Genomic DNA, 27568 nt, shown 5'->3' with positions numbered 1-27568 from the left:
GGACATGGAAATTAAGATGATTGAGCTGTAGAGTTCAACACTGTGGGTGACTGTTTGAGTGAAATTTGCTGAGCTAACAGTCTTCAGGTCAACGTACCTCGATGAGCAGATATTCTCGCACATGAAGGCCGTTCTCAGCCCCTCTGTGCATATCATTTATAACCCCATGTGGGGTCCCATAGGAGTAGAAAGAGTACATACTAGGTTTTTTAGGTTAAATACACACTCATATTGAGGGCCACTTTATTTAGTGCATCATGTAAACACAGACACTGTAGTGTAGTGCTTCTACCATTACATACATTAAATGTATCAAATTATGTTACTCATGTGGTACTGTAGTCTCTAGTTTTCACCTGTGATCCTTTACTGAGAGAGAGAGAGAGAGAGAGAGAGAGAGAGAGAGAGAGAGAGAGAGAGAGAGAGCCTGTGTCAGTGACATTCTGACAATACTCCAAAGCTCACGGGCCATTCAGCGGCACTGAGGCCAGAGATATTTTTTGTGTAACCTGATTCGTGGGGTTGCAGGACCGTTCTGGTGCTTACTGGCATGGCAGCCAGGGTAGCGTCACAGCTGCTGCCCCCCACCTCCCCTCCCCTTTTTAGGCAGCGGCTCGCCGCAAACTTTACCCAGCAGGGGCTTTTGCATAGTGACAAAATATCACTGACTGGGGTTGGACTTGTGCTTTTTTGGGGGGTGGCTTTGGAGTTCTGTCTGTAGCTGTTTATTTTTTGGGAGCGAAGAACACCCCAAAAAACGAACCATGGACAGGAAATTGAATTTAAACCGAGCAGAGACCTTCTCTTTCATCAACCCTTGGATTAGGTATTTCCTCTTCTTCTTCAGCTTTCTATTCTGGGTAAGTGGTGCTGCTCTGCCCTGGTTAGGTCCTCTATTAGCATACTGTGCTGCTGTAAAGCCACCCTGAGAACGGGTGTTACTGACTGTGTATGAGTGTACTACTTCCCAAAACAGAGAAAGATGATCTAAACGTTAGTCTAAAGCAAAAAAAACTCATGAAATTAACCCCTAAAAAAAACATCATGAATAAAAGATGGTAGGATGTAAATGGAGATACTTTCCTGAGCTCAAAACAGAAGGAAACGCCCCCACTGCTAGGAATGTGATCATTCATTCAACTGTAATATTTAGACATTCAGATCAACAATACATCAATATGACACTTGTTGTTGTGGTAGTGGATATTATAGGCGTCATTACAGTGATATTGTTGCCTCATGAAAATTGCACCGTTGATGAAATCAATATCTCTCAGTAGTTTCAGCAGGGGCATTAACTGAACACTACTGCGGATTTTTGAATCTTATGTCATCCAAAACAAACTGAAAAGTATAGAAATCGGCCAACATTGTATGTGTTCAATATACATTGTGTACATATGTTATGATCACGGTGTGATCACATAGGCTATGCTTTACGATCACATAATGCTTGATGATCACAGTGAGAACAGTATAGGTAGTTCTTTTGAGTACATTGTGGTTCGGTCGATAAGGCAGAGGAGCTGTGTGGCCGTGAATGGCTGTCCTAAATCCTACATGACCCATGTCATGTTGTTATTGTGAGTCAGTGTTTGGCCATGCGACTGAAGGACAGCCAGGGCTCTCGACCATTGTATGGGAAGCAAAGCAGACAGCAGAAAACTAGGAGTGAGTTGAGAGAGGATAGGGCCCAGAGATGGAACGGAAGAACTGGAAGATGTTCCAGACGTTCTCTTTCCCTTCCATTCCGTTGAAGTGGATTGGTCTCTAATGCAGCCAACAGCATCTCCTGTCTGGGTCTCGGGGACCTTGAAGTACATAACATATCTGCTACACATCTGCCACTCCTTTTCTACATACCTGCAGGAAAAGAGTGGAGAAATGAGTAGTGTAGTAGTATAGTGTAATATAGCATAGTGCAGCGTAGTGTAGTATTGATATAGACAGACTCCCCAATTTGTAGCCAGTTTGACCGAGGCGATCCGTGGCAGCCAGACCAACATGGCCGTGTTTGTTTATCTCAGACAGACCCGGAGCTGAGCTGTGCAGCTCCTAATCCACCCGGCCTTTTGTCCCAGTCAGTACCACCAGTCCCCCTGGCTTGCTGGCTTTGGCTGCCCCCCACCCACACAATCCACCAGGATAGAAGACTAGATTCTCCCCTTTCAAAAGCTTGAAAACATAACTGGAATACTTTCACAGAGGTATCCCTTACTCCCAGCACACACACACAATTGCAATCCCCTCAGAGCAGAGCATGGTCCAGTCAGCCAGTGTGTGGGCTATGCCTCACTATTGCACTGTAGGAGGTCCGATAGAAATTACAGTATTGATTTGAAGACCTTGGACTCAAAGCAAGTGTTCTGCCACATTAAAGTTGCTTCTTTGGCTATGCCTCACTTTTGCGCTGTATTAGGTCCCATAGAAATTACAGTATTGATCTGAAGACCTTGAAAGCAAAGCGTTCAAAGTCTTGAACCGTGAGAACCTTGAAAGCAAAGCAAGTGTTCTTCGCATTGAAGGTGTTTTGTTTAGAGGTATGGTCACAGCAACTCAGCCATAGGGAGCATTCAAAAGGCCATACACACAAGGACACAACAACAACAACAACAACAACAACACATCAGCCATCGTGATCAGGAAGGCGTGAATAGAGACAAACCATGCAGATGAGTATGCAAGGTGAGACAAACAGTCGTTGGGGAAATCAATCTTGACAATGTAATAACCAAGATTATCCCCAACCACTCACCTTTCGTGTCATACGGTGTCGATATCTCAGCCTGGTGTGTGTACACACTCTTGCATAGACGTCTTCACCTAATAACATAATTGGATATGTCACATAGCAACAAAAATATAAAGAAATTGGTGTTGTATTGCTATTTTATTACAACTTTTGGATTGTTAGTCTAGTCTTCTTTATTGCCTGGAAGGCAGTTCTCGTGTTTAAAGCCCTCATCGTCTCCGTGCTTCAGGCAGTGAACACATTGTCCTCTCTAAAGACTTGACTCCAGCTCCCAGAGTAGGCCCAGTCAGAAGAGGCAGTCGATACTCTCTCTCTGCCCGACGGGCCCAGTATATCTCCCAAGGAAACAACACACATGAAAACATGGAGCAATAATCACCTCCTGTCTAAGATGAGCTCTGCTCAAGATGAAACTCAACCCAACAAAAGCTTAAAACATCTCAAAGACAATCCTTTCATAGAAAAAATTGACAGAGAAATATTGATGGCTGGAGGCCCATAGATGTCTCTAACCTGAGAAGACAGCTTAGAGCATTATGTCTAGAAGGGCAATAACAAAAAGAAAAGAAGAAGGAAAAGAAATACCACTACAGTCTTACAAAATACCTCTAGAGTTTTCATCGGCCTTTCAACAACAACCAAAGTATTTCGGGTTTATCTGTTGTTTTGCTGTTGTAGGCAAAGATTCAATGCATATCTGATTTATTGGTCTCTTTCAGGTCTTCTCGTTGCTGATTGTTGCTATAGGGGTATATGCTAAGGTTCAGAAAGCAACAGGTAGGGGCCCTTTCTGACACATTTTGCACATTCTTCTAAGTCAATAATTCTGAGCTGCATCTGAAAATATGAAATCAATTCTCCAGATTGAACATTGACTTTCAAACCACTATTTCATGCTCTGGTTTTACTCTTAGTAGTTTCTGCTTTTAGTAGTTTAGTGCTTTTAAGTAGTTTCTGCTTTTGCGATCTCATGGCAAAAAACGAAAAATCAATTAGCGTAGTGCCGCCGCTGCAAATGCCACAGCTCCATCGCTGGTTTTGTCGGTTGGTCACAGAGACGTCTGTGTTTGTCTCCTGCAGACACGGTCAGGGACACGTTCCTGATCGACCCTGCCATCATCCTGATCGTGGTGGGCGTGGTCATGTTCTTCATCACCTTCTGCGGCTGCATCGGAGCTCTTCGAGAGAACATCCGCCTCCTGAAGACAGTAAGACACATACGTTCATTGTGCAATGAAGTCCGAGGATAAAGTGATGGATGATGTATTCTCCTCCTTCCCTTGAATCAAACCGACTTCCCTCCACACGTACCGTAGGGAGATCATGGTACTCTTTGCATGGTGACCTTTACCACCGTATTGAGGAAGGTTTGGGTTGGAAGGATGCCTACTAGAACAGCAGTTATGGGCATCGTTTCCCTGTGCCTGGCTCAGAAACAGAACACCTGGCTGTGTGTGTGTTCACCTACACAGCCGTAATGCCATGCCTTACCTAATTAATTAATTTTGCCATTTAGCAGACGCTTTTAATCCAAAGCGACTTACAGTTACGAATTACAGGGACATTCCCCCTGGAGTAACTGAGGGCTAAGTGCCTTACTCAAGGGCACACTAGTAGTGGTGTGGTTTCAGGCGGGATTTGAACTCACAACCTTCCGATCACAAGTCCAACTCACTATCCACTAGACCACCACTACCCCTTACCTGTCCCTCCATACCCCCCAGTGTTTGTATTTCATGTGTCTGCTCTCTTCCTCCCCCAGTTCTCCTTCAGTCTGACGCTGGTCTTCCTTACCCAGCTGGCCATTGCAGTCCTAGGCTTCTTCTACTCAGACCAGGTAATGTGCCCATTACTGTACCTACTACCTAGTGCCTTAATGACAGCAGTCGTTTCCTAGGACCCAAACAGCTTAATTGCAGGTTATGGTAAATGGACTGCACTTATATAGCGCCTTATTCCACTTTACAATGGCCTCTCATTCATCCATTCACACATTCACACACACACACTTTCACACACCAATGGCGGCAAGCTACCAATGCGTGGTGCCGGCCCACTCATTGGGAGCAATTTGGGGTTCAGTGTCTTGCCCAAGGACACCTTGACACCTGGCCAGCCGGGGATCAAACCGCCGAACCGCCTTGTGATCATTACACGTTAGACATTAGACATTAGCACCGGCTCTACCTCCTGAGCCACAGCCACTCCTAGGTTATGCAACACACAATAGAGATGTCCAAGTGTATTCTAAACGCCCCACGAACTTCTGGCCTAAACGAACCTCTGGCCTAGTTCATACTAAGTGCCTTCCCTCGCCCGGTGCTGTCTCTCTGTCAACGGTCACACTGCCTGCTGCTAAACAGAGCAGTTTAACATGGTTCCCAGCATCCTCCCCGCTAAATGATTCAAATGCTGCGGCACTTCAAAGTGGAACCAAATGTTCCATTTCAACACATCCCTTCAAGGAAAGTTTGCCGCTAATGACATCGGGAGGTGCGATGCCATGCTTGTGTGTGTGGGCGTGCGTGTGTGTGTGTGTGTGTGTGTGTGTGTGTGTGTGTGTGACAGCAGGGGAGTGTAATCTTTCCTGGGGGATCATAGTGCTCATTACCATTCTAAAGCCTAGGTTATTACACCCGTCATACCGCATCAGTCCCTGCTTCTAGAGAAGTGGCCCACCCGCAGAAAGGAAAGCTGTCGTCCCAGGGGGCGTTCGGATCGTATGCAAACAACCCCTGATTTACATGCATACATACTCCGCTTTGCATACAGTACGTGTCGTAATTCATGTAAAAAACCTTCCGTCTTTCCCCGTAAAACCGCAGACACGGGATGCCCTGGGGAAGTTTGTCAAGAAAGCCATAGTCCATTACCGGGACGATCTGGATCTGCAGAACTTAATGGACTACATCCAGAAAGAGGTAATCCATTCCACTTACTGTACTGTAACCTACAGCCAGACATGCTATTTACTTTACTGACCGCAGCCCTGCAGAGCTGGAGCTGATCACAGAGAGAGGGTTATCCAACATGTCAGTGCACTTAACCAGGAGAAACCTCAAACTGGCCAGAGACCATCAGGTCTGACGGCACATAGGCTATATGTCAGCTTTATGTCTGGTTTCCACATGAGAGACCGTGAGTAGCTGGGTTGTTCCACGCTCTACGCTCCACAACCGCGGTTCCCTGCTCAATCTGAACATGCTGGGAAACTCGTGGAGACCGGCTCCCCTCCAGGGAGGAGCTCAGAGTGAGAGAATGTACTACGTGTGTTTCTAATTATAACTCTCTCTCTCTCTATCTATCTCTCTCTCTCTCTGCTCTCTCTATACCATGCTTCTGCTCTGCCTCAGTTCAAGTGCTGCGGGTGGAATAACTACACAGACTGGTCTTGGAATCTATATTTCAACTGCACACTGGGGAACCCCAGTAGCGAGCGCTGTGCTGTTCCATACTCCTGCTGCACCCCCATACCGGGAGAGGTGGGTGCCTCCAGCACAGCTCAAAAGACACACTGACACACACACACACAGACACACAGACGGACACGGACACACACACACACAGACTCACTGACACTTTACCGACACAAATCCATACGCTCCTAACTATAATTACGCTGACATTACACCGACTCATTTATTGCAGTAAACCGAAAACCGAAAACCATAACATGGATATCTACAGGCAATGCATAGATTGTATTGATCACGCGTCAACACTCGGGAATAAAAATAGATTACCGTGACCTTTTGCTTTATGTTCTCCAGAGATCCAATTAATTAAACACGATGAGAGCCGGGGTAGGGCTGCAACCTGCTGTTCATGTGCTGTAACTACATGGCAAATTGCGCTTGATTAAATCAATCAAATGTAATTATAGCAGATGTGTTTTGATTACGGCGGATCACTCCTTGTTTGCAGTCAGCTGTGCGTTGGTCTGTCAGGCCAGACAGCCTAACAAGCTAGGTGTAGGAGACTAGTGATGTGTCTACAGACTGCTTGACTGTTCGAATCAGCACCTTGGAGAGGGGTGAGGTGCTGCACTTTTGTACGTAGAAGCTTTCACTGCACAGGGTTTTTCACCTCAAATGTAACCCTGCTGTCACTGTCAACCCTGGCAGGTTGTGGTCAACACCATGTGTGGCTTTGGAGTCCAGACCCAGAACTACCTGGAGGCCACTAAGTCCATCTACCCAGTGGGCTGCGCAGAGAGGGCAGTCATGTGGATCGAGTCTCACCTGCTGCTGGTTGGAGCCTTGGCCCTGGGCCTCGCCCTGCCTCAGGTAACCACACACACACACACAAACACACACACACACACACACACACACAGAGACACACACGGTGGCCATATAGTAATTATGGTTCCGTCTCTAGTGACACAGGCGTAGATTTAAATTAAGTTAATTAAATTAATAACACAGGGCCCTTTCCATAATTACGTGTGATTGGTTTAATCTACTGCCTGCTGTCTAGAGACCGCCTACTGTACTGTTCTATTCAAAGACAGGAGAAACTGTTGAAAGCTCCACCGAGGTAGCTAGCAACACATCGCCGCATGATACAAACAATCTACGCCTGCGAGTGTGAGGCGAACATTAGTCAGATGTCAATAACAACTTTGATTATTAGTTTTAAAAATGCATTACATTTGAACTTGGTGGTGAAGTTTCATGACTCACCCCCCTCTGATGGTCTCATGTCTCCGGTGTTTGTGTGTGTGTGTGTGTGTGTGTCTGACTGATATCCCTCTGATTCGGTCCCGGACGTTTGCTCTGAGAAGGAAGAGCGTAAATTACCCATGAGTCACGTCAAATCAATTGCATTAGTATTCCAGGGGCTTTGATGTGGAGACGTCTCTCCCTCCCTCCTTCCTTCTCACTCCCTCCTTTCCTTAACATTTTTAGGCCTACACACAACAACCCTGGAAGGCAACACTCACACAAACATCTCCTAATTACTCAAGTCAAATACACACACACACTGGTTTACATTGAAATGTACATTGAAATTCCAAACGAAACCCCTCTGTATAATGTTTTGATGGAACAGCTCGAAAAATATGCAGTAGAATCTGGCCCACAGTGCACCAGTGAGAGTACTAGACCATCTTTCTGAGCAGAGCCCCTTCAGCTACTGAACGTGAGCGTGTGCCGTGAGAGAAGACAATCTGTTCCTGTTTTCAAGAGTCCCTCTAATTAGTATATAAGGGAATGGTGTCAGGTCAGTGAGTAAGAGTCTGTTCTTGTCCGTCTCCAGATTGCAGGCATTGTCCTGTCCCAGATCCTGATCTCTCAGATCCAGGATGAGATCAGCTCAGTGTTGTGAGGACAGGCTGACACGGAGAGGGGCGGAGCTCTTCCTGTTCTCAGACAAAGACAATGGACACTGAAGTCAACTTTCAGCAGTTTGACTGCCATAGAATAGACAGCCCTGCCCTACTGCAGGGAGGGAGGTGTGTGGTCGGTCCATCTCGACTGTACGTTTGCAATACATGACACAAAACAGGCTTTCATTGGAAGTGTTTATTTATTCCATTATATATTTATATGGTTTTTAACATGATTTTTTGTATTTATTTTGACATTTTGAAGATTGTTTTTTCTTTTTACAGAAAAGTATTTATTTATATTTCAATGTGGTTCGTTTGCTAATAAAATTTGGTCCATGAAATGGGAAATTTTGTAATTTCTTACTCATCAAGGTCGAAACCAAAATATCAATCGTTCATAAAATTTTAATTATAAAAAATATAACTAATTTCCATAACTCTATGATTAGATGTTGATGATATGCTATGACGCCTTTCACCCCAACCTGGGTAGGCTGGGTCAGGGACCTCCATCCCCAGACCCCAGCCTAGGTATGCAGGGCGTGGGCCCTCTGGGTCAGCCGGTCAGTGAGGAGAGAGTTGGGTCTAGCTGCACTTCGCTCCACCAACAGACACCTGGAAGAGGAACACAGAACACAGGGCAGCATGAGGCTCTGACACAACAGTACATTCTTATAATAATAATAATAATAATAATAATAATAGTATAATAGTATTATTATTATTATAAAATAATACATTAGACTTATATAGCGCTTTTCTAGACACTCAAAAACTTAAAAGATCGAGTAGTAATAATGAAAAGACACAAAAAATAAATAAAAGAAAGTATAGGGGCCTAATTAAGGTAGTGCTGGGGACACATGGGAAGGGGAAAGGGAATCAATGCTAAATAAGATACACAAGACGTTTCAGTAACATCGCACACATTTTCGACTATCTTTTACTACATTGCACACAAATGTTGACATTTTCCAGGGTTATAAATAAACAATTGTCGTCGGGAGCAAAAGTGTGGAGCGGCGGCTCTCTTTCTATCTTTTACACATTTTACATTTACCAGACGGAGGAACACACTGATGAAATTCAATAGTACATATATCTCCGTCTACTCCCCCGCTGTGTGGTGTGCAAACAGGACTCAACAGGGCACGGCGGGGGCAGAGGACTCTCGCTGAGCAGAGAATCAGTCACCGCTCGCAATCATGCCCCCCCCATCACACAGCGCTAGAAGTAACACTGTCTCTACCGCTGTGTCATCCGGAAAAGAATCAGGGGAGGCCGAAGCTGTATTGTTACCTGGCTAGTTTCTGATGGTGCTGATCGTCTGATTTCATGGCCGCGTGGATGAGCAGTTGATGGAAGACATCCCTCTGAAAATGGAAAATGAAAACCACACAATGGGATGACACACCGGACGTAAAAAAAAATCATCACAACAGACCACCTTGACCACTGAATGACCACTGTTGGTCAATGTTGTGCCTACACAGTGGCGGACTCAGGCTGTTTCAAGGGCAGGGGCGAAAAGAAAAAAAGGGCACCCACTGCACAACATGGGACCGCATCAGTGCACATGGTCAAGTTTAGACCATTGGAAGGGCAGCCAATAGGGCACATCCTCTAATTTTGCCACTCAAAAAGGCACTTTCGTGCGACGTTTTTCAACTGTGGGGGCACATGGTCAAGTTTAGACCATTGGAGGGGCACCAATAGGGCACGTCCTCTAATTTTCGCCACTCAAAAGGGCACTTAAGAGAGACGTTTTTCAACCGTGGGGCCCCAGGAGGGGCGGTCGCCCCCCCCCTGCCCCCCCGAGTCAACCACATATATACTGTAGGCACTGTTTTCCCATGGACCATCAGCCTATACATAAATAAATTATTCATCACGCTCCTTCTCTGTAGGGGAGAAAGGGATCATCACATCACAGTGCCTCACACTCCCTTTCCCCCTATAAAGGAGAGTGATCGGTAGAGTGTCTTAGTGCCGGCTTTCTCAAACACCCTGTCCTGGGAATCCACTGTCTCAGCGTGTTTCTACACCAGGTGATTCTCAAGAGTTTTATTGAACCAAGAAGACGGTGAATACTAATACGTGTCTAGAATCTAGATGGTGCTCAGCTAGCTCAGTGGAACACATCTCATAACACCTCATAGAAAGCGCTTCACAAGACTCAAATGTTCAATCTCGACTTCCCAAACGTCTTTCCTTGATTCCACACGTCTTCTCTCCTCCACCGCTTTCTCAAAGCTCGTTTTGAGAAGGAAGGGAGTCGAGAGGAGGCGGGGAATCAAAAGACTAGAGCTTTGTCAGTTGGCCCCTAGAGCTGCTCTCTCCTCCTGGGGCCACGGCTCACCTGCGCGTCGCTTCCCCCTAGCTCTGACATGCGGTAGCGTAAGGGCTGCAGGAGCTCCACCACGCGGCCGTAGTTGCCCTCGTCGTACTCCAGCAGGGCCTGACACAAGGGCAGCCCCAGCCCCTCGGCCAGCTGGAGCTCATGGTTCTCTCCTGGGTCTCTGAGAGAAAGACAGCATGGGAGAGAAGACTGGTTCAGAGACCGGATGCCATTACCGTACTACCACCACTAGTGGGCGCTACACATCGGTAGTGAATAAGGTGGGTAACAACGAACTCGCTTGCTGTCAAATACAGACAGAGATTAGCAGGCAGTAGGGGTTGTTTCACGTTGACAGGTTGAAGGTTAAAAGGTATAAAACTTGTGTCATATACTTTTACCATGGATGTTAGATAAATAACTATTGCTGTCCTCCAACTGGTCGGTGCTTGTTACGCTTGCCTGGCTCAGGACAAGGTGACAAAAAGGGAGACGACACATGGAGAACAATAATAGGAGATTTATTAAAGAATATAATATTGAATTGAAATAATGATAAAGTAAATAGTAACAACCACCAAAAATGGCTGCTGGTCGACAAGGAAGAGAGCGAGTCCATCAATTTGACCCCCTCTTAAAGTTCCTGGGACAATCAGGATGATCACCTTCACCTGTGCCCATCAGGAACCAAGAGAGAGGGTCAACAAGACAATAGATGTTTGGCGCCCACTGGTGGTACCAGTGTGGATCGTCACATCCCCCCCCTTAAAACAGAGGCCTACTAAAAAGGTCTCTGCTAATTTGTTTCCCAGATTACAAATAATACAAATAATAACAAGAGTCTATGGCAACAAAAAAACGGTGATCTCTGCCACACAGCCCAAACGTCAAATCCCAACCTCCCCTACAACCTGCCCACCCTCCAGCAATTCCTGGTACCTGGAAAAGCTCTATTTAAGGAGGGAGGAGCAAGAGAAAGAGAGATTAAGGACAAGAGTTTTAGACCGGCAGCATTGATTCACCTGGAAAGGCGCTGGCTCGGACTCTGCAAAGTATGCAAAAAGGTCAGGGGGTTATGATCTTAACAAACGACCACTGGATGGGACCCCCCTCCCACATAACATCAAAGTGCTGCAGAGCCCAAACCAGTGCCAAACAGAACCCAAACAGTAACCAAACAGTAACCAAACCATAACCAAACCATAACCAAACCATAACCAAACTCCAGGCCCACTCACATCCTCCTCCCACCCTGCTGCCACCACAGGAGTGGATGGAGATGGAGACCCCTCGTTCACTGTGGTCAACACAACCGGCTTCACCTCCAAGACCGTATCTACTCCGGACCTAGGTGAACGAGAATAATAACATTTTGATAAGCTCAGGTGACAAAGTTGTGTAGACTTTCTACGGTTAGGAGTATCGATCAAATAATTCCGTTCGGACACCTGTCGTACAACAGAGTAGGGACCAGTAAATTTTGCTTGGAAAACTGGGTCACTCACAGAACAATCATTATGAGGAAGCCATTGACGAACCAACACATCCTCCAAGAGAAAACAACCACTTTCAGAGCTCTCCAGCTCATCCTTAGGCTGAATCCCACTGAGCAGCAGCTTCAGCTCAGGATCCTCCTGTTGGGCTAAAATCAACTCACTCCGAGACAAAGACGGCGGCAGATCAGGAAACTGAAAAACAGAATTGTCAGGAGTGAACTTATCAGACTCTTTACCATCATCAATTTTAGGGTCCATGCAACTCATAGCACGAGTCATGGCGCAGGCAGTAAAAACCTCAGGAAACTCCTTCACACTTAGGTCGGGTCCTGTTGGTCGTGTAAACCCAGAACTAACTACCAGAGGTGGGGGCACATCACTCCACACTCTTCCTCCAGCCAGGTTATTTCCTAAAATGACTGCCACACCCACCACAGGCAGAGAGGGTCGAACACCAATGGTCACTACCCCCTGGACCAGATCAGAGCAAAGCTCAATTTCATGCAAGGGGACAGACAAAGTCTGCATCCCCATCCCTCTAATCAAAACGCTGGTCCCCACACTTGACTCCTGAGAGAATGTCAAAACCGATTCCAATATAAAAGATTCTGAAGCCCCTGTATCACGAAGTATCTGGACAGGCACTTTCTGTGGGCTTCCCACCAGAGAAACGAAACCTGTAGTAATAAACGGGCCAAAATCAGGATCCTCCTCGCTAATCTGTATGGAAGCAGAGCCCTGTAGTGCCCCCGCCAACTCAGTAGCCGCAGGTGGGCTGGATACTGAGGATGCCATCACCCCTGGTTTAAAGGGAGACCTCTCGGCAACCCCAGACACTCTTACTGCTGCCCCACAAGCATGCACTGCAAGTGCCAACGGTCTAACAGAGCCCCCCTTCCCACTGTAGGTTTTCTTTCCTTTTAGGACAGGACACTCCTGTTTCCAGTGACCCTTCTCAAGGCAATAATTGCATGTCGAGTTAGGATCTACTCTACTCTGACTGCCATGCTCCGACCTTGAAAAGGGGACAGAATAACCAGGACCTTCGTTAGGGAATTGTGTACGATTTACCAATAGGTCAGTCACGTTCGGATTATGTCTACGGCTCCCCTCGCTACGAAAACGATGTTCACCAAACTGACTCTTATTAGTCAGTACAAATTCATCTGCCAACACCGCGGCTTGACCTGCTGTTTTCACCTTGTGTTCGTTAACGTAAGTGGCAATGCGATCAGGGACAATGGTTTTAAACTGTTCCAGAATAATCAAATTTGCCAGATCCTCCAGAGTATTCACCTCTACCGCCACGCACCAACGATTGAAATGGCTGGTTAGTTCTCTTACAACCTCAACATGAGTTTGTTTGTCATGTTTCTTCCATTGTCTAAACCGCTGTCTGTAAGCTTCAGGAACAAGTTCATAAGCCCTAAGGATAGCGGCCTTAACTATATCATAATCTTTCCTCTCTCTACCATTAAGAGCAATATAAGCTTCCTGAGCTCGGCCAATAAGCACACTCTGTAGTAATGCGGTGCGGTCTGAAGTAGACCAGTCCCTATCGTCGGCAACACTCTCAAACAGTGAAAAGAATACATCAGGATCTTTTTCATTAAACTTTGGCAACAGTCTAACCATGACAGACATATTATCCCTCTTTGAATTACTCGAATCGCCACCTCCACCGTCAGATAACTTTCCCTCAGCAATCAACCTAAGGCGCTCCCGTTCAAGAGCTAATTTATCCAACTCCAATTCCCTGTCCCTCGCACGCTCTTGTGCCTGAAACTCACGCTCTCGCGTCTGCTCTCGCGTCTGAAATTCACGCTCTTGCATCTGAAATTCACGCTCTCGCGTCTGTGATTCCATCTGTAATGCTAACAATTCCTTCTGTTGATCAAATGTTAACTCAGTGGACCCAGATGCAACCCCAACGGATATTTTAGGGACAGACAATTTACCCTTTAGTATGCCCCTATTAATTAACGTAGTCTGTAAAGCCTCCACTACGTCCTGTTTCTTTGCTCGGCCTTTCACCACCTCAAGCTTAACCTCATAATGTTCCACAACCTTCCACAGTTGTTCCTTCGTTAACTGTAACAATCCATCGACCGACGGAGCTGCCACAAACTCCTCAAAAACATCCATAACTCAATATAATCAAATAACCAATATTAACCAACCCTAACAAACGGGAATCTCCCCTCCTATTACAAACTCCTCCTATAAACTACTCCCATATCAGCCATAATCTTCAGCCCATTTAAAGCGAGTAACTGTGCACACATACAAAACAGAAAAGTAACTAACATACTTCGTAAGAGCTGCCCCGCATCTAACTCAGTAATGACTGACTAACCACTCAGCTAGTCTTCAGTGCGTTCACATGCAACTCTTCCACCAAGCAAATGCCTGGTGGCGCCCCCGCGTTCAACACACCAAAAATAACAAACGAAAACAATAAACAAGCGTTAAGCGCTTCTACTCCTAGCACGGGGGTTCACGTATAGCTCTGATGGTATCTAAACCACCCGCCCTACCTATCCTTCTCTGCTTTGCATAGAACACAGCACTCACCAAACTCCAGCCGAAGATCACAGCCAATACCAAGAGTTACGTCCTTGTCAGCACAGTCGGACGGCCAGCTCCCCCTCGTCACCAGCACCCAAACCAACGTACCAAATATACTAAACAATACATTACATCCAATCCAACCAAAACCCAATAACTATAAACAATAACCATGCGGTCTCCCAATATAGAGTTGGACAAATCCAACAATCCAATCCCGAATATCAACTATGAAAAGGGAGAGAATATTGCTCTCACCAAATTCACTCCCGGACGAGCACCCAATTTGTTACGCTTGCCTGGCTCAGGACAAGGTGACAAAAAGGGAGACGACACATGGAGAACAATAATAGGAGATTTATTAAAGAATATAATATTGAATTGAAATAATGATAAAGTAAATAGTAACAACCACCAAAAATGGCTGCTGGTCGACAAGGAAGAGAGCGAGTCCATCAATTTGACCCCCTCTTAAAGTTCCTGGGACAATCAGGATGATCACCTTCACCTGTGCCCATCAGGAACCAAGAGAGAGGGTCAACAAGACAATAGATGTTTGGCGCCCACTGGTGGTACCAGTGTGGATCGTCACAGTGCTACACACGGGACTTTGAGTGTCTAGACAAAGAACTGTATTGCGCAGTATATACACGGTCAGATGGGACAGTACCAGCAGCAGGGTTTCACTACACTGCAGAGATGTGTACAGAGTTATGTAAGAGCGTGTTTGGGGTGTTTTTTCCCCAAAAGGAGCACAAAAAGGAGGGGGGGGGGGGAGACGACGACAAGACAAGATGAAGAAAAACAAAAGAAGGCCACTTTATGAGTGGCAGAAAAAAAGATGAGATAAGATTGTTTGCATTGACATGAGTCATGAAAAGGACGCATTTAAAACACATAAATGCATAAATCCAAGATACATACGCTGTCTGTTAGTTATTTAGAGTTATACACTGTTGTGTCATGATACTACATCATACAGTACACTCATCATCTATTATTCACCATGGCTGCTAGCTACTGCCGCATCAGATCACAACAGAAAATTACATCATAGCCAAAATGAGTTCATGCAATAGTGTTCAGATACATGAGGTAAGGTGTTCGACATGGTCTAAAAAATATATATTATTATTTATGTAAATACTCCTGCACACACCCGTTACCAATTTGGAATTGGAAATTAAGTAATGGCAACATAATCAATCTTAAGAGAGCCCTGACTCATGAGGCAAAGTACAGACGATCATAGGGGAAATCAAGTTCTCTCCTCAACTTAAAGAAAAAAAAAAAGTACTCTCAAACATCTGCTTTGCCCCAAAAGGTGCCCCCCCCCCCCCCCCCCCGAATGTCCCTATATGTAATGTAACATCCCGATGAAACATGACATCTTCTGTGGGTGGGATTTAAATGGACTCTCTTTTCAGTGGGTTTGTGCAGAGGAACATGCAGAGTGGTGGTTGTCTGTGGTCTGAGTGTCAGAACACATTACAGAAACACACATCAACACCAACAGTCGGCTGCCACAGCCTGTCACAGTCACAAAGGCAGAAGCCTCACTCCTGTGACACGCTCTGTGTGTGTGTGTGCGTGCGTGCATGTCCATCTCCACTCTAAGGCTTTTTTCTTTCTAGCTCTCAGAGCCTTCTCCCTCCCTGTCTCCCTATTACTCCCACTCTTGTTTTCCCCTAACCGTGTTGCATAACAGTTGTGTGGGCGTTGAATAAGGCATAAGGCGAGGCGAGGAGGCACCGTGCGGCACCGTGCTCACTTGGCCAGCTCCTTCAGACCCTCCAGCAGGCGCTGGGTCGCCCCGGCCTCCTTGGCCCCCAGCGACGCCATCAGGAAGTGGAGGTCGTTGAACAGCAGCACGTGGTCGTCTGTGTGGGATTCGGTGAGCTGCTGCAGCTCTCGCCAGCGGTCTTTCACACACACGCCTGACAGACACAGACACATACACACACGTACACACACACACACACACAAAATCTTCACATGAAAGACATCAAACAGCCGACGCTTGCGTGAACACACACACAGACACGCCTACTCAAAACTCAACACAAACACAAACTCTACATCTACACAGCAGAGGGTGATGATTCTCTCACCCTCCATCTCCAGTCTGTAGAGCATGGAGCAGGCATCCACCGTGTCCAACATCCCCCCCGAGGCCCTAAGGCGCCGAGAAACCTGAAGAGGAAACACACACTCTGTTCACCTCGCAGCGGTAGCGTGTTAAAACACTTCTCCACACAGGAGGTAAATGTGTGTGAGCAGTGAGCATAAATCCCACTGATCAGACAACACAGATTATCTAGCGTTTGTTCTTTCCTTCTAGGAAATTCAATTCATGCCGTCTCTCTTTTCGTGTTCCAATGTCTAATGCTCAGTTTTCTTGTTCCCAGTTCAAATTAAGAGCTGACGAGAGTCAGCACGGTCCGGAACATTGTGTAGCTTTTTAGTCTTCATCTTTTTACTTTTATTTTTTGAACTCGACTGTGAAATAAATGCTAATTCGCACCCCAGCCACGGTCTGTTTGATTCCCTACCATCTAAGAGACTCAGGAAGTACAGGATCCTCAGGTCCCGTACCAGCAGGCTACAGAACAGCTTCTTTCACAGAGCTGTCACTCTGATAAACAACCCCCCCCCCCCCCCACATACACACACACACACTCCGCTATAAACAACTCCCCCCCCTACACACACACACACACACACACACACACTCCGCAGATGAACCCCGCCCCTACACACACACACACTAGGCAGTGTGCGAATTAAATCACGGTGTGCGGGGGAGCCCAGGGATTAAAGCAAAAAAAAAAAAAAAAAAATCCTGACGGAAAAAAATTTTCAGGCCAGATCGGGGCCGGTGGCTTTCCGTGCGCAAAGCGCGCGTGCGATTTTCCGTTCTACGTTCTAATGCTTTGACTTTTCTTTCGAAAAATGTGAATACATTTCCGCGTTGTTGAAAATCAATGACACATCGCTAGTCAACTAACACGGCTTGTTTTATGAGCCTGCTAACAATGTAAAGTAGTGTTGTAGTTAACTAGGTAGTAGTCCAATCCATTACGTTGCAGTATTTTGGCTTGACTAGCGAGTTTGTGTTGTGATTCTCAACAACGTTGAAACGTAGTTTCACCCTTTTCCATATACCGGTATTTGAATAATAAATGTGTGGACTGACGATGTAGCGCAGCCTAACTTATTCTAATAATTATTTAACATAGTTTTATTGTGATAATTATTCCCCCCTCCTCCCAGACTTACAAGGTCACATTATTATTGGATTGGTTGTTTGCGTGCTGGGTGAAGTTAGCTAAACATTTAACCTGCTAGCAAGAGAAACATCATGTCACTCTCCAAAGGTCTAAAGAGGAAAGTTGACGGTGGAAACAGGGCATTTAGGAATGGACAGTGAACTATGCGTTCATCCTACCTGGTTTCATCAATGCAAAGCCGTTGTGAGACTCACATTTTCCGTGCTCACAATGAATGTTCCCTTCCACCTATACATGCGAGTCGTCCTTTTCATCAATGAATGTGATAAAGACGCACTGACTAGAGGAATCGATTGGTGCATAAAAACCTTGAGAACTGACGGATTAAAGTGACGTCCATAATAATAATAAATAATAATAATACATTAGACTTATAGCGCTTTTCTAGACACTCAAAGACGTCCATATCACCAGATAGCCAACAAATAGTGACCGATGGGAGATGCCAGTTTTTTTTTTTTTTTTTTTTGCGCCGATTTAGTTGTCAATGTTTTTCATAAAATTAAACTGCATTTGCTTTGTTACTGTTCACATGTGTGGTGCAGTCACATTCACATAGCCTATAAGTAAACATTAAGTTTGAATTATTTACTGAGCTGGCGTTACTTTTTTTAAACCACACACCGCATGTCGGCTATTTCAGCAGCACGCACCATGTCCACCTACTTATCACTATGAGGGGTTCAGCGTCAGTGCACCCCGCTCTGTTACCTTTGCATAGTTGTAGCCAATAAAGGCCTATATGTAGGCTATATAGGCTATTATATATCATTTATATACCTAATACCAACATCAAAATAGATTGTATGCCTCTACAAATCATATTACACCAGGTAAAATCCGTCACAACTTGGAATAAATCCATCGCAATTTGGAATATTTTAGAGCTCCCCCAAAATTTCACAAACCATGTTTCCAGGGGAGCTCATGTCACCACTAGGGGAGCTATAGCTCCCCGAGCTCCCCCTTATTTCGCACCCTGACACTAGGGATGCTCCGATCTGGATTTTTGGGGCCGATACCGATCACCGATTTTTTTCCTCAAGATCTACCGATACCGATACCGATCTTTTTTTAAATACATAACTGTAGGCCTACATCAAATGCCTTCCTCAACAACAGAAAGCCCATGCACCTGCGGCTCATGCGTTTCACTGATGTTACGCGAACAAACATTGTGTCTCTGAGTGTCGGCAGTGGACTGAGTGCTCTCCCCTTCTTGCAGGTATACTGCATGAGGGCTTATCCATTGAGAAAGGAACCAATTCCTGCTACGATACATAACTTTATGTAAAGTTACATCACTTTTCTATAGACAGTTGCCTCTAGTTTAGCTCTCTTGAAAAGTGTGTATCTTGCCAGACGTATAGAGATGTATTATGAAAGTGGTGAGAGCTAGCCCTGACACTAAAGCCATTGTACTGCCTCCTGACACTTTGCAGTGAGATAATAAAGTAGGCCTGTGTATATCTAATTATGTTGTACATATATTTATCCAAAGCGACTCAGTTACATTGCAATGATTGCATACATTTCAGTATATGGTCCCAGTGGGAATCGAACCATACCTGTCAACCCTCCCGTTTATCCCGGGATTCTCCCGTATTTTACCTTTCTTTCCCGCTGTGCTCCCGTTTATTATTTATTTTTCCGTAAATCTCCCGTATTTTTAACCTATAATATAATTTAACACTTAATTGTTAGACGTTGGCGCATGCGCACAATCGTTATATCCATGTCGGAGTTGACTTGTTTTCTCTCGTTTCTTGGGCTGCGTTCGTAATCTTGCTCTGAGAGCGCTGGAACGCACACTAGGTGCAACGTCATAAAGCGACCAAGTAATTTGATTGGACAAGAGGCATTCCATAAGTGGTGATCAGATTTTCAGAGCGTATTTACGAACGCATCCTCGGTTATCTCCGTTTTGAAATGATCGCTGTTTGCATTGCGCCGCTCTTATTTATTTATTTATTTTACTTTCAACCAGGTATCTGATTCTGATCACCTGTAGTCACTTACTTAATCATAATAGGAACTAGTTAACCAAATTCTTGTTGCACGCCCGGGGGCGTGCGGGGATATCCTTTATTTTCGGGAAAATATCCCTTATTTTCAAATCCCAATGTTGACAGGTATGAATCGAACCCACAACATAGTGCTGGTTGGACTTCGCCCACCTGTGAACAGAGTCCAGTCGCGGCCTCACACACAGAGACGTAACCATGGAGATGGAATGACCCCTGGATACACAGGAAACAGACTCAGACATGATGACACGCGGTGATTGGACAAACACACTTATTTAAAAAACAACTGACAAATATAATATTTCTCAATTTCTTATCTAATTAGATGACACAGTCCTTAGTTTAAGGCAAATAAACGTATTCCAAAAATAAATAAAAAATAAAATAAAATCATTTTTGGCTTGAGAGTGCTCTAGAACTAGTGACAAACACACTTATTTAAAAAACAACAGCGCGCGCCGGGCGACTTCGTTGATTGTTATGATCCAAAACTGGTAAAATATTTATGCAATACTTTGAGCTAGTTGAGTGATATTACTGCCGTAATGATAATGACCCAATGACAGTTCATTCTGCTAAATTGCCAACACAGAGGTTAAGATCCTAAGAGATGAACACATGGTATGGTAAATCGTGCTTAGCGTGCTAACTCCAATCCTTAGCCGAGATAAACTAGCAAGATCAAGATGACACAATTTCTCTAAATAACACGAGATATCTCATAATTATGTTTTAACCGCAGAGATGAAGATGAAGGTCTTGTCAGTTGAGGACTACATCAAGCGGACAGCTGGTCCAAAGGAGACCAGTCTGCTACATGAAGAGTTGGAGGTGAGTGATGTTATTATTATTTAAACATTAAATATGTTATTTAGCTAAGGTTACTCCTTTGTAGGACAATGTATGTATCATTCAAAACTATAGCTAACGTTTCTAGATTCGTTTATGTTTTGGCTTTAGATATTCATGTAGTCGGCCTTGCCATGTAGGCTACTACACCGTAACTGTATTTTCATTACAGAATTTCGTGAGGGCTGGACCTGGGCGACACGTTCAAAGGTTTTGTGACCGGGTTATCCGAGCCTGTCACCATCAACTGGGAGTGGGACCCCCGGACAGTGACCACGTCACACGTCTGATCCAGCTGGTGGAGTTTGCCCTCTCCGGGTATGACCTTTCCGGGGAGTTTAAGGCTCAGAGCAGTCCTCTGTACATGGAGAAAATCATCTTCCACATACTGAGTAAACTGAGCTCTCTGGGAGTGCACCGTCCGTTTAGCCACCTGGGAACCCTGCTCTACCAAAGGATTGCTCCAGCTCCACAGGTAAAAGGAGCAGAAGTACTTGCTTTTTAAATGTAGGATAGTATAATGCATCGAGTTTTTACTGTGTACACCTGCTCAATCTGTTGTGTTGTTGACTGTGTCTTCATAGACCAGGGACTTCCGTGTTCTGGTGCGGGGCTGCTATACCGTGCTGTGGAACGGACTGTCAGGAGTCCAAGACAACACCCCCCTAAACCCTAGGGACAAGCTCCGTTGCCAGATGCAGTCCCTGGGCTTCCTGCTGCTGCTTGACAGGGGGAGTCCACTTCCTCTCTCGAGCTCTGAAGTACCCATGTACACAAATCGCGCCCTGGCCCAGTACGAGAAGAGCTGTGGGACTCTGACGGAGGAGGACGCTTCCTTCCTCCTACAGGAGACACACAGTCACCTCCTGGCCCATTGGACTGGGGGACAAGGCGGGGAAGGGGACGGGGACCTCTCGGAGCAACCCTGCCTCTCTACGCTCTGTGAGGTGGTGCTGATGAACTCCAAGCTCCTCTGTAAGGCAGGCTGCTGGGGTCTGGCCTCAGGACTGATGGACGGTGTTATGGGTAGGGTCAAGGGGTGTACTAACGGACTCAGGCAAGCTCTGGTGTTGGGCAGGCGGGCAGTAGACGTACATCGCTCCCTGAGCTCAGGAGAGGATTGTCGGCTGGCGTTCACAGACTGTGCATGGGACCTCAGGTCTCTCCCTGCTGCCTTAGAGGACCCGGTGGCCCATGCTGTCCTGGAGGGATGCGGGATGGTGGTGTGGGCAGTGGAGGCAGGCAAGAGCAAGGGTCTGAGTGGAGCAGGCCTGCTCGCCTTGTTCTTCTTTCTGCAGCAGTACCATCGATTACTACAGAAGTGGATAATAGCCTATATTTAGCTTTTTAGACAAAAGTCTTGATCCATTAGGCACCAAGCAAACACAGACCCAAGTCAGTCGATATGGCTGTATAAAAGACATCATAAACGTGGCCTTCATGGTTTACATACGCAGGGGTGCAAACTGGCGATGGACCAAAAAGGTGACACTTTTTTTTGTCCGTAGATGGTTAGCTCTATCATTAACAGTGGTCTAACAATGATGCGTGTGTAAGTAGCGATGGCCCTGACCGTAACACCCGCATAATTAATGTTAGCAATTAATTATGCGGGTTCCTGCAGGTTTCAACAAGTTACATTTAAGACCTTTATAAGAACACTTTTAATAGATTTTAAGACCTCTTGAGCAAGTATTGGTATTAGACTCGCATTCATTGATTCTTTTCATTAGCAATGCTGGGTGATCTGTTCTGTTGCATATAGAACAATGATAATGTAAGTTAGCCTACTTTATCAATTCTTGATTCATTTCCATTGCTTCTCAACACAATACTAGATATAATAGCATAAATAACAGAATAAACTCACACACTTACTTACACTGCATAGCCTACATACTGAGATATGGCACACACACACACACACACACACACACACACACACACACACACCTCTCACAGGTACACACACACAGGAGGGCCACACACACACACACACACACACACACACACACACAGCTACACACACACGCTATATTTACTAAAACACACACACCGTTGCTACCACTGCAAGTTTGAAGAAATTCTAACTTCACATGCCTACAGTCGAATCGCCTCCTACGGCGATTACCATATCGTGGCCTCTTGTCTTATCATTTCACATGGCAACATATCAGGGTTTTGGGCGCAGCTTAACGTTGTAAATTAATTTTTATTAGAATGCTCGTCCATTAACCAATGTCACACGAGCAATAAGTGCAAGTTTTGATGTTGTCTCTCATCCGCACGCGTCGTATTCCCACACAGTGGGACTGGCGACAATAATACATTTTCCGGTCTGACTTTTTAAATAAAAATAAAATCGATTCTACGCAAGTCTAAAGCACACAGAAGCCATTAAAAAAGTTTATTTTGAAAGTCTCGCCCTGTGTCTGATCCTGATGTTATAGAAGCAGCGTAGCAGCATGGTAGAAGCGAGGTAAAGGGGGACGCGAGACAGTCTAGGGCTGCGTTCGTAATATCGCTCTGAGAGCGCCGGAGGGCACACTGGGCTCAACGTCATAAAGGGACGAAGTAATTTGATTGGACAAGAGGCATTCCATGACTGCTGGTCAGATTTCCAGAGCGAATTTACGAACGCAGCCTAGAACTACACCACTCACCGACTCGTTGTTTTTTTGTTGTAAAGTACCCACTCAATATAATAAACAACAGTTTAACGATCACTACATACTTTATGGATTGGATTCACCATTCTCGTTTGCCATAGACTACTGTTTGGTAAGGCTTTTGTTTTGGGACGTGTTTGTGTTTGGGTCTGTATGATAAAAAAAAATACCGCTTCTCTTGAAATCACTCTCCAGCTCCTATGACGCTTTGAAGTCAATGCATTATTTTTTGGGGGTGAACTACCGTAATAACCCTAAATGGTTAGAGAGTGCAACGAATCTGCTTTCAGAAACTGTTGGATTTTTTTCGATTGCACATATAGTTCAAGAATTACGATAGTTTGAACAAACCCTGTAAAATCCTGTTGAGAAGTTATCGCAACATAGAAATAACGTTTTCCCACAATAAAATAACTTAAAAGATCGGCTTTTGCGATCGGCCATTTTTGCCGATCACCGATCGAGTCATTTGGAGTGAAATCGGCCGATTTAAATCGGTGGCCGATAAATCGGAGCATCCCTAACACACACACACTCCACTGAACAATCCCCCCCCCCCCCCCACACACATGGGGTACATTGACAATGAGTCTCAGTATCCCCCCCCCCCCCCTCCCACCCTGGGATACAATGACTCAGTACGCCCCCCCCCCTTCCTCCGGACACTGTGAACAGTCCAATTTAGCCTTTGCTCTACTGTGCTGGTTGCACACCCCTGGACAATGTGATCACTCTTTACTCTTTGCACACCCCTGGTGTACTTGCTGTTTACAATACTACCTTTGCACATACTGTATTGCACATACCTCTTGATATACCGTATTTTCCGGACTATAAGTCGCTCCGGAATATAAGTCGCATCAGCCAAAAAATGCGACATTAAGAGGAAAAATATATATATAAGTCGCACTGGACTATAAGTCGCATTTATTTAGAAATATATTTAACTAAATCCAAGACCAAGAACAGACATTTAATCTGGAAAGGCAAGTTTATTCAACTACACAATAGCACACAGAACAACAGGCTGAATAGAAGTCTGGTATGTTAACGTCACACATTAACAGTTATTCAGCAACACAATAGCATAAAGAACATACCTGGGAAGCTGAATAGGCTAAATGAACATAACAAGCCAGCGAGTCCAACAAGCAAGTTACCAGTAAGCAAGTTCACCAAGCTACCGTTTGCTTAGCTTCAACAAGCTAATGTTTTAGATAACTTCTTCAGGGGTATAGCAGCAGCATATAGTTGTCACAAGCCCAGAGCGGCCCAGAGCGCCCTCTGTCGGCTGTAGACGGTAATGTTTACTCCTTGGTTCATGTCAGTCAGTATGAAATTATATATACAGTATATATTGATATAAGTCGCACCTGACTATAAGTCGCAGGACCAGCCAAACTATGAAAAAAAGCGCGACTTAAAGTCCGTAAAATACGGGTAGCCTCTTTTATACATGTGTACATTACATACTGTACATAAGCTACCTTATCTGTACATAGCTCATAACTGTATATGCCTCTAAACTACCGTATGCCATACTGTACCTATCACTAACTTGTTTTTATATCACTTCTGGTTAGATGCTAAACTGCATTTCGTTGTCTGGTACTTGTACTCTGCAATGACGGTGAAAATGGATATGATAATATTCTCCCAGAAGGATAGCATATACAGGTGCGTAGTGCTATGAATAAACACAGAAACACTGACTTCTATTTGCACCAGGCACAACATCACCTCCATTTACCCCCTGCACTCACAGCACAACACAACAACACCATATGTTTTTTCCTTGCCTCCCTTAAGTGTTGTTTGCGAAGATTCTAAGCAAACCTGAGCTGCAGAAATTCTTTCTGTGGCCAAATGAGTCTCCGGCACAAACCTGGCTATCAAATATTTTCAGAGCTGCTTCGTAGTCTCCCTGTGGAGACAGAGAGAAAAACAGATTCAATTAAAAATGAAAAACAAAAGAGGAAAGGTGTTGACGCCCATTATACAGACACAAACACAAACTCATTTCCAACTGTAATCAAGTTAGCACTTCAAAGAACCAGTGGGAGGTGTGCATATCACATAAATAGTATCTCCACAGCCCTGACAACTGAGTGCTCGGCTGAGGAAGCTCATTACAATCTCTTACCTTCTCGATGAAGCACAGGGCCCAGTGCCAATAGTTATGACAGGCCAACATGTCACACGTCTGAAAGAGTGAAATATCTTATTAAATACCGTTCCGCATAGATCGCTTCGCAGAACACTGAGGTGATGTACTGCCGTCTGAGAGGAAACAAAACAGAAGTAGAGAACGTAAGACAGACTGAGGAAGTGAGTGAAAACCCACCTGCCAATATTTCTCAGTGCTCTCCATGAACTTGAGGCTCTTGTCCACCTCGGCCCTCATCTCGTGGACGTGAGCCACGGCGTGGGTACACCACGCGTCCTCCGGGGTCAGAGCCAGGCCCTGTGGAGAGACGGGGAGGAGGAAGGTAGGTAGAGGAGATCAGTCAGGAAGCCCTACAACAGGGCAAGGGGGAGGAGGTGGAAGAGGGTTAGCACAGTTATCAATAACTCTCACGTTGGAACACCGCCAGTTCTAAGTCCATAGAGTTCACTTTGTAAGCAATGGAAAAGTCCTGCACAGAAACGTATGCATTCTGAATGTGGTTCGATTGCCTTGAAGACCTTGAAGGGAAACGAAATTCAACCAACGCCGGAGGTTATCATTACACTGTGACAAATCACAGCAGAAACGTGTTTTCGGAGACTAATTGAAATAAAGAGGAAACATGTCTTACCTCTTTGGCTATTTTCTCAGCCTGGTCGTAGAAATGGGTCTCCAAAAGTCCAAAGGCATACAATCCTTTCAGGTAGCTGTCGGACAAATACACATGATTTGTGTATTTACAAATGCACAAGTACAGAAACAGTGATATACTGTACCAATACAAGACGTGTAGGTGGCAAGTCGGATCCTTTTGGAGTAATAATAAGCATATCGATTTTGTGCGATCACAGACCATAGTCGCCAAACAATTAGGAATTGATGATAAGACCTTGTTATAAACAACCATACATGTGTTGTATAAAATCAATAAACATCAGATTTCAATCGACTGCTGTGACTCGTTTCATGCTCTGACTGTCACCAGCGAGTGTGGATCACGCTAACGCACCACCATAGAGATGTAATCACTGTCTGGGAGAGAGAACATATGGGTACGTGCTCTCTCTGCGGGAACACCTCATTGTCTATGAAAAGAACCGGGAAAACAGAAAATGCATTTAACTCCAGCATCTGCCTAAAGCTTATGTGCATTACGTTCTGTTTCTTATCAGATTGCGTCCCTGTGAGGCTTGAGGTTGTGTTCAATAGAAGGGCCCTCCATTCCACACCATGAAAAGAAACAGGGACGGATCTCACTATGCTACTATGATTGCCCCATATTGTATCAACCTGCTGTCGCAATGATAATGTACATTCCATGAAGAACGCACTAGCAGGTCACAATGCAGACAAGAAAACGTGGGCCAGTTGTCAACACAGTGTTCTCTGCAAAAAGAACAAAAGCCCTCTGTGTCTTACTGTATGTTGTCCCGACCTAAAGTGGGGCAGCACGCACTTTGTTGAGACACAACTAAGAACAAATTCCAGTGTGTCTGTCTACAAGTGCTATATAGTCATACAGAGAATACGACAGCTCTTCAGGGGTGCAAACTGGTGATGGCCCAAAAAAGGTGACACTTTTCTTTTGCATGAAGGCAATTATCAATGTGCGGATAACATTTTTGTTGATGAGGGGGGGGGGGGGGGGGGGGTAGTGCTAGCACTTACGGTGCTAAATGGATATCGCCAGCACTAACAGTGGTCTCACAAAGATGCACGTGTAAGTAGCGGCGGCCCTAACCTTAACCTTATCACCCGCATAATTATGCCGAAAACAGGTTGCTTGACCGTGACTGTGCCACACTGTCTAGAATTGTACCTAGCAGCATGAAGCTAAAAGTTATTTCAACAGCAGCGGAGTTTAGCAGACAGGAAGATTAGTTAGCTCGCACATCATGTGATTTGGATGAGACGTAGACCTCCCCACCCCCCCGCCCCCATTATTATTATTTTTCTTCAGATCTACACAATTCATGTGGATGATCTATTTTGAGGTAAAACTGTTAATTTAGCAGAAAGGTGACAAGTTTGCACCACGGCTCTTGTTGAATGAATGTGTCAAATTCGCAGGTTGTCT

The 27568-nt window shown here is 45.2% G+C and overlaps 2 protein-coding genes across 2 annotated transcripts in view; one reads left to right on the top strand and one right to left on the bottom strand.

Moving 5' to 3' along the window:
• Window positions 1-764: 764 nt before the first annotated feature.
• Window positions 765-8083, top strand: tspan33b (tetraspanin 33b; the record flags this gene model as incomplete). The annotated part of the gene is made up of 8 exons (XM_080544963.1): window positions 765-860; window positions 3472-3529; window positions 3833-3960; window positions 4515-4589; window positions 5578-5673; window positions 6106-6234; window positions 6877-7038; window positions 8015-8083. The coding sequence occupies 8 exons, from the start codon at window positions 765-767 to the stop codon at window positions 8081-8083; spliced, it is 813 nt and encodes a 270-aa protein (XP_080401089.1).
• Window positions 8084-8284: 201 nt separating this feature from the next.
• The window catches only part of ttc38 (tetratricopeptide repeat domain 38), a 32427-nt gene continuing 13143 nt past the window's right edge, over window positions 8285-27568 (bottom strand). The window contains exons 6-14 of the mRNA XM_080545009.1: window positions 26123-26198; window positions 25669-25788; window positions 25468-25527; window positions 25210-25248; window positions 16601-16682; window positions 16261-16426; window positions 10447-10606; window positions 9387-9460; window positions 8285-8702 (exon numbers count right to left, since the gene is read on the bottom strand). Coding sequence (XP_080401135.1) covers window positions 8615-8702; window positions 9387-9460; window positions 10447-10606; window positions 16261-16426; window positions 16601-16682; window positions 25210-25248; window positions 25468-25527; window positions 25669-25788; window positions 26123-26198 — 865 coding nt within the window. The 3' untranslated portion in view covers window positions 8285-8614. The remainder of the gene's footprint in view (window positions 8703-9386; window positions 9461-10446; window positions 10607-16260; window positions 16427-16600; window positions 16683-25209; window positions 25249-25467; window positions 25528-25668; window positions 25789-26122; window positions 26199-27568) is intronic.

Source organism: Nansenia antarctica (genome assembly GCF_963989245.1).
Source record: "Nansenia antarctica genome assembly, chromosome: 14".
NCBI lineage: Eukaryota > Metazoa > Chordata > Actinopteri > Argentiniformes > Microstomatidae > Nansenia > Nansenia antarctica.
Note: the sequence above shows the minus strand (reverse complement) of the source record. Positions and strands in the feature narration are given on the sequence as shown.